The following is an 11,805-nucleotide window of genomic DNA, read 5'->3' as shown; positions in this document are numbered from 1 at the left end:
TGATATCCCAAACTATTTAATTCAAAATTTAATTTTTTTATCGCATTTTTTCGAATTGATTAGAAAAATAATTTATTATAAAACTTTTGATTGCAAAAATTAAGTATTTTCATTATTTCTAAGGTGGAGAAACAGTTTCTCGAACACAAATATAAATTTTCAAACTTGCCTCCATCCGCCTGTGCAAGTGCTAATCCAATTAAGTAATTGGATAAACCCCTTTTAATAATGATGATGATTATGATGCTACTGAAATTATGATGGTGCAATTTGTTCTTATAAAATGAGTAATGAAAATTCTAAGACGAGAAGAAAGATGGGGTTGCCTTGGATTGCAAGGGATACTCTCTTCATTTAGTCAAGAAGGACGGACGATGATGGTGATGATACTATGAATTCACTTTTATTTATTCCTATCTTTAAAGAGTTTTTATTCTATGATGACTGGTATGTAGTAACTAGTAAACACCAGTAACCAATGGAATATGACAAAAGCAACAATTTTTCTTTCTTTCTTTCCTTTTTTTTTTTTTGAAAAAGAAGGGAAGAAAAACATTTAATATAGGGGGTATAGATTGTTTCCATGAGTCTCATCATCAGCCACCTTTTACTTTGTCTGTTTCACAACCAAGCAGAACAGGTGGCTAACCTCTTCTTTCACTTGCCAATCTCCGCGCTTCTCTCTCTTTCTCTCACTGTCTTTCTCTTTCACTTCCATGTGGGTACTTTTATTTGGCCTTTGTTTGGTCATACTTTCATCTCCAAAATTTGGCAGTAAGTTCCTGTTCCTAATGGGGTTTTAATTGAATCTTTAAATATTTTTCTTTTTTTTCCTGGTACTGGTTTCTCATTTTCAGGTATGATGTTCTTAGGTTTCTAGTCCTTTGAAAAATATCTCAGCTCTTTTGCTTTGATTATCTCTTGTTTGCTTATTTTGATTTGCTTTCTAATTTCTTTCACTGTTGCTGGTCTTGTTCCTTTTTTCTCTTCTTCTTGTTCTCTGCTAATACTTCATGTTCATTTTTATGGTAAACTGCAAATGAGAATTCTCAAATTTCATTTATTGCGGATTTTTTTTTCTTTCCCCCTTAGGCAAGAAGCTGTATACTTGATGGAATAATTGTATTAAAAGTTGAAAACTTTGGGGCTTTTATTGAGCAATTCTTTCCCTAGAACTTATTTTACTCCTTTTCATGGTGATGATGATGGTCATTTTCTGGATGCATTATCTGCTTCGAAATCTTAATTGTTGCCTTATCCTTTTTCTCCTTTTCCCCCACTGATGAAAGTGACTTGAATTTTACGAGTATTATTAGTACTTTTGGATTTGGTATGCTTTTGATGCAGCAAATATCATTCCATTATATTGTATTTCTTCAAATTTCCTCTTACGGTGTCAGCTTCACTCAAACTACTATTTGAATCTGAATTCAGAACTTCTGCTTCATCCATGTCTGAAGCATTTGAATGCTAAAGATGAAATCCTTGAGTCTGTAGTTGAATGCTCGAAACTTGAAACATATAAGAGGAAAAAGGAGCAGTGAACTTGCTAGCTTATTAGGAAAGAATGATATGCTCATTAAGTCCTGTAACTTCAAATCCTAGAAGGTTTCTCGGTCCAAGGAGTGTGGTATTGTATAACTAGGCAATTTCTCTGTGTTCGAAGTATTATCCAAATGGCTCATTTGGGAATATGGATTTATGATTCCTGATATGAATTTGATCTGTTGTAAGTAGGGGGATTGATATAGAATATGAACTGAAATCGGTAAGGTTTTGTTGTATCTATGGATTTCAGATATGGCTGGTGGATGAACTTGAGAAATAAAAAGTTCTGCTCCATATTTCATAAACAGCAATTTAGAAATTCAGTGATTCATGGATTGGACTGAAATCTAAATTCCATATTGTTTTGAGTTCCATTCAAGCAAGATAGACTACTGGACGTCCACATTCTTCTTATTATTACAAAATAGTTTTGAGTCAGTCCGTTTTGCTGATGTATTAACCTATTTCAGCATTTACTCAGTCATGCTGTTGCTTCTTTTCCTTTTCTCTTCCATTGTTTACGTTTCTAATGAGCATAATTGATTGATTGGATGAAGTATGCTATAAATATTTGTGTGTCCAGTTGATGAGATATAACTATATGAAAGAACAGTCCGCACTATAATCATGAGTACTACTTCAGCTGTTCCTCTGAAAGATCAGAAGGCCAGAGCAAGTTTCCTTCTAGAGGTACATTTTTGGACGTTGTAGCTACAATTTCATGTTATACTCTATTTGTATACTAAACTCTCCCTTGTTTCAATTAGTTTTTGACTCTCGAAATCATGTTGGTTTCATCAGATTGCTAACACAGAGAAGCATTTGTGGGTGTTAATCCACACCAAAGGTTTATTGCACTCTGATGTTCGGGATTTATACCACAAAGTCTGTTTAAATTACGAGAGTTTCTTCTTGGATGATCATGAATTGACAGAACTCCAAGATGTTGAATATTCGCTGTGGAAGCTACACTATAAGCACATTGATGAGTTCCGTAAAAGAACAAAAAGAAGCTCAGCTAATTCAGAAAGTACAATGTGTGCAATGGGCTCAAGTGGTTCTGATAACAGATATATAGATGGGTTTAAGTCATTTCTTCTAAAAGCTACCGAATTTTACAAAAAATTGATTGAGAAACTCAGAAGTCATTACGGACTTCCTGAAGAATCTTCATCCTCTAGAAGGGGTGGCATCAATGCTTCTATTGAACCTGTGAAATTGCGGAAATGTCACTTCTTATGTCACCGGTTTTTAGTATGTCTCGGGGATCTTGCTAGATATATGGAACAAGTTGAACAATCTAGTGTCCTCAAGCATAATTGGTCAGTTGCAGCCGCCTACTACTTGGAAGCTGCAATGGTATGGCCGGATAGCGGAAACCCCCAGAATCAGGTATTTTAAGTGTTTTCTTATTTTCTCTATTGATATATAACAATAAATGTAGTATCTGAGCCAATTATATAGAACAAAGTTGCATTTGTAACATTCTGAATTCCCAATTTCTATGTAATAACCATTAATGTTCACTTTTAGTTGGCAGTACTGGCTACGTACGTGGGTGATGAGTTTCTTGCTCTATACCACTGTATAAGAAGTTTAGCTGTAAAAGAACCATTCCCGGATGCCTGGAACAATCTTGTTTTACTATTTGAAAGAGTAAGATTTATACTGTTTGCTCATGCCATGCAAATAATTTTGTACCCTTTGGATATTCATAGCAGTTTCTGATTTCCAAATGCTTCTTGTGATTTTGCAGAACAGGTCATGTGATTTGCCATCTCTTTCGAGTGAGGAACAATTTGATTTCTTACAACCATTTGAAAGAAGTGATTCCCAGGTAAAATTACAATCAAGTGAAAAAGTTTCAGATGGCGTTCTGTTGAAGGGTGAAAATGATCACTCTGCAGGAATGAATTTTTGGTTGCTTCTTATCCGAACACTAAGTTTCTTCTTCTTAAAATCCAGGTAATTTTTGTAACTACAGAAGAGTAGAATTAGTTCATTTAAGATGCAAATATGTTTAAGGCTTCATATGCTAATTTGTCTCATCCGTATCATGTCTGCTTTTCATGCTTGTAAATTACCATAGGGCATAGCATATGGAGTATATGAAGAATTGACTTTTGAGTTGCAAAAACATACTTATGATGATCCAATAAAATAAGTTTGTCTTTGAAATCACCACAGCTAGATGTTTTCTGATTGCTTTCTATCAATTTGAATGCTGCCAATCTTACTCGATACGGATGGTTTGTCAACTTGCTTCTTTGGTGTTTGTATTCTGTTTTTAACAAAGAATATTTAAAGCTTTTTTGGAGTTTGCATTCCGCCTTTAACTAAGTTCTCATGTTCTTGGCTGATGCGAGGCAGTTTGGAGGACTTCCCTTGTGCTTTTGCATCTACCATGAGAGTGTTGGATGTGATGATGGCTTTAGATGATATAAAGCTAAGGGCAATGCTGGAGTCCTATCAGCTTATGGATTCAGCTAGAACAGGCCCTTTCCGAGTTCTTCAAGCTGTTTCTGTTTTCATCTTCGTCTTCCATAATCTAAATAATAACCTCGAATTGCCAGGGTCTAAAGATGGAAAGAACAAGCAGCATCTCGAGTTGATACAATTCGCATTGAGTGCTACATTTATTTTCATGGGACGTGTTGTAAATAGATGTTTGAGGGCAAATTCTTTGAACTCGTGTCCCCTTCTACCCGCCATACTTGTTTTCGTGGAGTGGCTGGCAAGTATGTTTGATGAAGTTGAAGCATATGGAGTGGATGAGAAAACTAAAAGCTCTATATCTTATTTTTTGGCTGCTTTTATGGACCTCTTGAAGCAGCTCGATGTTAACGTTGAAATTGTGTCTGATGTAAGAATTGCACTGTGGGAAGACTATGAGTTGAGGGGCTTTGCACCGTTAGCTCAAATACATGTTTCATTAGATTTCTCAACTAGTTGGAATCAGATGGACAGTTACCAAAGTGGGATTGAATGCCGTATTAAGCGTATGCTCAATGCTGCAATGAAGATTGCAAGCAGATCAAATGGTTCCTATAAATGGATTACCTTTGATAGTTTGGGGAAGAAATTCTATCCGAAAGATGCAAATGAAATGCCTGAGAGACTAGAATCAGAAGATCGGGAGTCCAATTCAGATGTAAATGTCAAAGGGCTGAATCAGCATACATATGAAGCTGGAAAAGAATGCAAGACAGAGATTGCAAGTGAAAACCAAAGCAGCCATCTTGCAGATGGGAAATCTGTTGCCATGGAAGAGGAAGAAGTTATTCTCTTGAAGCCTCTTACAAGACATAATTCAGCACCACCCTATGGGAAAATTCATAGCGAAAAAGACCCTGCATCTCCAAACGAAATGGAGGAAACGGTTCCTTCTGATGAATGTTTGCGCCGTGCTACATCCCTACTAATAGCGCAAAACCAGGCCAATTCTGATGCTTCAGATTTTCAATCTGACATCTCGAATTTCAGGCGCAGCAAACCTGTCAAGCAACATGAGCCTTTTGTAAAAGATACCGCGGCTTTCTTGTTTTCGGAAGCCCCCATCTCTGCTGGGCCACCGTCACTTAGTTCTTGGGTTCTAAACCAAGGAAGTTTAAGCAGTACTGAAAAGACAAGAGGTGATGTTAGTAGACCAAGCTTGAGCCCTATTGCAGAAATTGCCACTTCATCCCTAAGCGATCTTTCGATCCATCAAACCGAGGATTCTGTCAATTCATCAAGATCTGAAGCTTTAACCAATTACTTTTACTCACCTCCACCATATTCGGCTCCAATTCCTTCTGCCCCTTTATTGCCTGATGATGCTGCTTGGTTTAATGGTAATCAGTCTAGTTTTTCCGGGGCGAATGGCTCAGAGTTCATTAACAAACCCGAGAATTTCTACAATGCATCAAGGATAAGTGGTTACCCCAATTGGTCCCCTGATGGCGAACGTATTAATGGTTCTGGTATTCCAGGTTTCATTGATAAATACCCTCCATTTAGCGGGATGACTTCTTCAGAATGGCTTCGGAGATACAGAGAAAGTCGCAATCCTGATCATGCCAACAGCCATGTGCAGCCTCTCAACTATTACGCTCCCGGGAACCCCATTCCCACACATGATGGTTCCCGTGTTGGTCTTTTCAATCAATACGGAGTTCCATCTGTTCCAAATCCAACAATTTACACAGAGAGTTCAGTATTGCATCAAGGATTTCCCCGTGTTTACGGCATGGAGGAACCAAGAAGGGAAAAGCTGTTTCATGGTTATCAAAGACCGAGCCATTATGCCTGTGGAGCCATGACTGAGCTTAGAGACGAGCCACGGCCACTCTTGCAGTATCTAAAAGAGAAAGAATGGCTACTCCAGCAGGATCCAACCCTGAGAAATCCTACTTTCATGGGAAATTAAAAACTTTGAAGCTCTCTTTGGACGTTCGCGTAGCATACATCCTGTGTGTGTATATATATATATATAGACATAAAGAAGTTGAAAATATGTATGTAGGTCTGTTTTAGTCATAAGTCTGAAAATGAGGTATTCAAGTGAAGAAAGGGTGTCACAGATTTAGGATGATTTTATAGTGATATATAATGTTGTCTTACTGACCAGAAATGTTGTCTTCTATAAATTTACTTTGCCATGCGTAATGGACGAAATCCCCATCAATAAGACACCCAAGCCAATGGAAAGGCAGTTGATGGGTCTTACCCAAGCCAATGGAAAGGCAGTTGATGAGTCTTAGGCGGAGAATTTGCTGTGGGACAATGGGTTAAGTTTTTTTTTTTTTTTTTTTGTTGTACAAAGACGAGAAGAATTTTAGGCGAAGTAAAGCTAAAAACGATTCAGAAGCAACCTAGCCCAACGGCGAGTTTCTCTCTTCAGGTGGCAATTGTTTGATGATTGTAGTATAATTTTGACGTCCTGGAGAAGTTTGATGTCTTCAAAGATTGGCTGCTTTAAAACGTCCTGTGTTAATATTTCTCCCTCCTAAGTAGCCTGCAGTAATTAACATTAAAAGTTCTGAGAAGATATAAGCTGAAAACCATTGGAATCCCGGAACATAATTTTGTCTGTTGTGGACAATGATGAGGGAGAGCAACCATTGAACAGGGGAGGGATTCACCGAAAGGGGGCTTGAGATCTTTGTTGAAGAGAGGGAGAAACATTGCTTAGAAGAAGTTGAGAATTATTTGAGTAATTTTTGAGATTATCTTTTTTTTTTGATAAAAAACCACCCTAAGATCAACCTCATTTTATTGCATCATTTTGTTGAACAGGGTTGCATCATTTTGTTTGAGATTATCTTAATCACCATAAAAGGGGCATAAATTAGTGCCTTTGAAAATGAGATTGTTTCTTTGAAGGCAACTGACTTGACTTTTACTCAGAACTTCAGCTTTTTAATCCTTTTATGAAATGAAGCTTAGAGGAGATCATCAGTTTTCATGGAGGATTTTGAAAATAGTACTAAAAATATTAGGCATTAAATTAATCTTAAGAGGAAAAATCTCGAGAACCATCAGTCTTTAATAATTTTTTTATAAAAAATACATTAAAAGTTTTATAAGTAGAAATATTTGAGAGAGAGGTGAAATATGATGTAAAAGTAGAAGAACCATATTGAATTGTCGGAGTTTGGGTTATTCTAATTATTAACTACCAAACCGGCTATAACCCTAAACCACTGAACCCGACGGAGAAGAAGCCCTAGGAATTTCAATCGGTAAAGTCTCCGGCTTTGCTTCTCAAACTTAAGATCTGAAGATCCAATGGAGAAAGAACAATCAGCAGGAGGCGATATATCATCAACCCAAGCTGTTTTACTTGGAGCTTTAGCTCCTGGTGTCAACGTCGGTTCTGTTTTCCTTCTCTACGATCTGCCCCCCCCCCCTTCTCTTTTTAGATATTTACAATATTTGCAGCCATATTTATTTATGTAGTTTCTAATGAACGATTTTGGGTTTCAGGGTCCTACATGGAGTACTCTAAAATTAACGTTTTTGATGTTAGGTCTTTGCCTTGCTCTCATGTTGGGTTTAGCATTCTCCTCTACTGATTTCTCCTTGATTCTTCATGTTGCTTTCCTTGTTCTCATTGCCATCACCCTCTTCTTGCTTCTTAACTGGTAATACTGTCTATGCTAACCCCCCACCCCAATTATCTTTTGTGTTGAACATGGATTTATAGTCTTCTAGCTTTATATTAGTTTTTGCAGTTGCTTTATTTGCTATTTATGATTTAAATGAAAATCATGGGATTTTGTATGATCATTTGGCACTTTCTATGTTAAATCTGAGAGGATACTTTAATTGTCAAAAGGTATTTGTACCATAATTACCATGATTCTCTCAGACTTTAATGGTTTGGTATTTTAGCATTTGAAAATTTCAGTGTTTTGTTACAAACATGATGGGTTTTAGCATGCTCTTCTGATATAATGGTGATATATTAGATATCAGTTTGGATTGAACCTGCCTGTTATCATGGCACATAACATGGTTTAGATAGACATGGTGAGTAGGGAGCTCGGAATTTTGTTTTGAAAATGTCGATTCTTGCATGCTCCCATAGTTCTTTTTCCAGTTTTAGAACAATAAATTGGAGGGAAGAAAGCGAACGTGACTGGTTCTTATAATGCTAGCAGTAATTATATGGATAGGGATGATGATATTTGAAATAGCAAAATTGAAACCTAAATCTTTTCTAGTTGGAAACTGTTACTTGACATACACCCTGAATTTGGTTTATTGGATGGATATCTTATGCAGGTTTCTTGAACAGACCGGTTTGGTTTTTGTTGAGCGCCAAATGCAAGAGATGGACTTAATACCGAATAATCGTAAGAGAGAATGAACAAGAATCAATTTAACAGAATGAACTGAGTTTTCTTTTTCTTAACTTTTGAATTGCATTACGGGTGAAGATGTCATCAAACACAAGGAAAGGTGGAGGGTTTGAGAATGAGATGGCATTTCTAAGAAAACATGTTAAAGAGAAGTGTTAGCAAATCATGTTGCTTCATTTTTCTTTCCCGGGAATCACGTCGGGGACGCCGATCATTAGTCGCTCTTTGCTTCCTTCTCCTTATGTTTGCTCTTCTTGGCCCTGATGAAGCAGAAGCATGAGCAGCATGGGAGTTGAAGCAAAAACTTCATATTTCTTGTACTGATGATTCATTTGCAAAAATTGAGACTTATATAGAACTCCAATCTTAGTTTTCTTGTAAGGATTAAATATATTCTAATATGGATGCCATTACTGAGGTAGGATTCCTAACTTATCAATGACATATTCATAGTCATTGGATGTCTTATGCTTCTTTGTGTGGGTCATGTTAGGGCTTTTTCTCCTCCTTTTCCCCCAAATGAATAAAAAGCCCATGCTTTTTTGTTATTTTCCTTGGCAAAATAAAAGACATATGTTTTGGAAAGGAACACAAAGAATCTAGTTGACCCTGTTCAAGGGTTTCAATTAATAATCTTTGCCAACAAGTTGTAGGATGTGTCAATAATAATAAATAATAATAATAAATAAAGAGACGATGGCTTCTTCTCTGCAAATCTTTTGGTAGTTTTTGTCAAAGATAATTATTTGACAAAATAATTACCGTAATGTCTTAAAATAATCAAACATAAAATAATTAATTCGTATAATATTTCTTCGGGATTTATTTACTCTTTTGAACATATTTCTGAATCTTGTTCTTTAAATGTTTTAATAATTTTCTTGCATTTTTTTTCCTTATTAGAACAATTTGGTGCTATATAACTTTATTAAACATTTATATTTTTATTTTTTATGATTTTTAGAAGTTTTTCTTCTAATGAATCTTTCCTTTTTATTATAACCTGAATTTTTCTTATTTCCTGGTTTCCATCTAACTAGATTATATCTACTATTTTTCTTTTTATGTTTTTTATAAGTAGTTGGACATACTGATTTATATCCAAATTCTAGTTCATTTTCTAGAATTTTTGTACAATACTTATTACTTAGTTTATGCTTAACTTGTTTAGAAGCTTTACTTTGTAAACAATAACCAATTATTCTTTCTTTTGCAAAATTAATTCTATTTCCTATAGAATTTATAGTTTCTGAATCCACTCTTGATATTTTACTGTGCTTTTCTAAATAAGAATCGTATTTTTTTATACAAATCTCATCCCATGGTGGTGGTAATTTATGGAAATATTGTTTTTTTTTCCAAAATTCTATATTTTCATTTTTTTTAGTTTTTGATATTTGTGAAGAAATTTTTTAGAAAATTCTTTTATATATCTAATATCACATAAATTAATTTTTGACAACACATAACTAGGTAGACTATCTTGATATTTTTATCAATATATGCACAAAATTCTATTTTTAGAATATAAGTTAACCCTCTTAATAGATCTTTAGGAGTTTGAATTTGGTTGATTAACTGCCCTTTTTGTTCTTTTTCTTTTTCTAATTCTTCCCATCTTCTTAGGAATTGTAGAACATCTCCTTGAAATGTTCCAACAAAGTAATTTAAAAATTTTCTTTTGGCCACATGTTGTTAACAACTATAGTCATAGACTGTGCCCAATCATCTATGGTTTTTCCATAGTCTGCCATAGGAATATTAGTTAGATCTAAATATATTCCTCCTTGAGCTACATTTCTTTTATTTAGATCATCTACCCATGTGGGACAGGTTGAGTAGATGATTCTCCTAAATTTTCAAATTTTATTTCATTAGTAGCAATATTTTCTGTTTGATTACCAAAAATTCTAGTTGTATTTTCAACTTGTTCATAATTTTTATTATAGGATCTTAAATAATCATCTTTTAGAAGATCCGACTCTAGTTTTATTTTTCCATAAGGATATTGATTTGTTTTATCAGTATCCATTGATTCTGATATTTCTATATTTTCTTCTTCATCTGTTGAAGTATTTTTTTCATCAAATTTGTAACTTCTAAATTGATAGAATTATCAGAATTATTTACTACTACTGTTTGTAGTGTCATAGTTCAACATATAATGATAATTGAATAATGCAAATAGGTTTTTATGTTTTTCATAAAGTTGTTCTATTAGTTTTAGATATTCAATTCTTTCATTTTTATCAGATGTCTTAGTGAATTTATTCTTCCAATATTCTATAAGTTGTTTAAAGGATTGGAAATCATATTTTTGTTGATAAGTATAATTTCTTTTCTGTTTTTCAGATTTTTTATATATTTTGTTTTTAGAAGATGATTCTTCAGAGAAAGTGTCTTCTTCTTCTGACAAGGCTAATATTATATTACTATTTCCATTATATAAAGGTCCTAAATCTATTTCTTATCCTATATTTTTATTAATAATAACTTGTTCTAATTTATTATTAACTTCAGATAAGATATCTTTAGATTTGTTGTTCAAATCTAATTTTGTTACTTCTCCTAAATTATTTATTTGTTGTTCTAATTTATTTACTTTATTATATAACTTATGAAAATATATAGAGGTAATATCTATTAAACTATTAAAACCCTTACTAAGTGATGAAATATTGTTTTCAATTTTAGAGTCAATATGCATAGCATGATTGCAAATTTTATCATTGCATAAACAATCAATTTCTTCCATGAAATTTATCTTAGGTACCTAAAATCGTCTATTATCTTTATATTTACTTACTTTAAAACGCCAATAGTCTCACTCAGACATAAACAGATTATAGTAAAATAGAATAACAGATATATGAGTTTTAAGATAAACCAACATGAAATAAGCATAATTGAAAATAAAGGATAAGAACTTACAATGAATACTACGATATTATTTCTTCAAAAGATGTTACACTGATGCTCTGATACCAGTTACAGGGAGTTTAAGGAGACAGTAGATGGTAATACAAATTTACAGAATGCAACTAGTAGTAAATCAAAGGTTTTACAAAATAGGGGAGGATGGTGGATGAGTCGTAACTTAAAGAAAAAATTCAAAACTAACTTGAATGCCCTTCTTAGGCTTCCTCCATCTCCTTTTATAAGATAAATTTTGAACCCTGTTTAATTTCATTTGAATCCTACATAGTTTTTCCGATAAGGATGATGCCTCATCTTTGACTTGATGATATTTTTTGTCCTGATATGGTTGCTTTCACGTTGCTTCCTTTTTTTTTCTGGACATAGATATGGTTGCTTCCACATGTTGCTTCCTTTGTCTTTTCTTTTATCCTTCTTGGATGTTATCTAGATTCATTTCTTCAATTTCATCTAGATTTAATGAATCAATTGACAA

General features: G+C 34.1%; 2 protein-coding genes across 6 annotated transcripts; both read left to right on the top strand.

Annotated features, from left to right (window-relative positions):
- Positions 1 to 316: 316 nt before the first annotated feature.
- On the top strand, positions 317 to 6,188 carry LOC107962170 (protein SMG7L). Of its 3 annotated transcripts, none has more exons than XM_016898456.2 (6): positions 317 to 774; positions 2,132 to 2,238; positions 2,350 to 2,940; positions 3,082 to 3,204; positions 3,305 to 3,513; positions 3,919 to 6,188. In XM_016898456.2, exons 2-6 carry the CDS (start codon positions 2,176 to 2,178, stop codon positions 5,954 to 5,956), a joined length of 3,024 nt encoding a protein of 1,007 aa, XP_016753945.1. In that variant the 5' UTR covers positions 317 to 774; positions 2,132 to 2,175; the 3' UTR covers positions 5,957 to 6,188. The 3 variants fall into 3 exon arrangements, with proteins under 3 accessions (XP_016753945.1, XP_016753947.1, XP_016753946.1); XM_016898458.2 differs by having other exon boundaries at positions 527 to 774; positions 2,106 to 2,238; XM_016898457.2 differs by having other exon boundaries at positions 764 to 857.
- A 564-nt stretch (positions 6,189 to 6,752) lies between these two features.
- On the top strand, positions 6,753 to 8,941 carry LOC107962172 (uncharacterized). Of its 3 annotated transcripts, none has more exons than XM_041115337.1 (4): positions 6,753 to 7,402; positions 7,559 to 7,673; positions 8,317 to 8,387; positions 8,472 to 8,941. In XM_041115337.1, exons 1-4 carry the CDS (start codon positions 7,318 to 7,320, stop codon positions 8,504 to 8,506), a joined length of 306 nt encoding a protein of 101 aa, XP_040971271.1. In that variant the 5' UTR covers positions 6,753 to 7,317; the 3' UTR covers positions 8,507 to 8,941. The 3 variants fall into 3 exon arrangements, with proteins under 3 accessions (XP_040971271.1, XP_016753948.1, XP_040971270.1); XM_016898459.2 differs by having other exon boundaries at positions 6,758 to 7,398; positions 7,516 to 7,673; XM_041115336.1 differs by having other exon boundaries at positions 6,761 to 7,398; positions 7,516 to 7,673; positions 8,317 to 8,941.
- Positions 8,942 to 11,805: the final 2,864 nt, after the last annotated feature.

Source organism: Gossypium hirsutum, chromosome A06 (genome assembly GCF_007990345.1).
Source record: "Gossypium hirsutum isolate 1008001.06 chromosome A06, Gossypium_hirsutum_v2.1, whole genome shotgun sequence".
NCBI lineage: Eukaryota > Viridiplantae > Streptophyta > Magnoliopsida > Malvales > Malvaceae > Gossypium > Gossypium hirsutum.
Note: the sequence above shows the minus strand (reverse complement) of the source record. Positions and strands in the feature narration are given on the sequence as shown.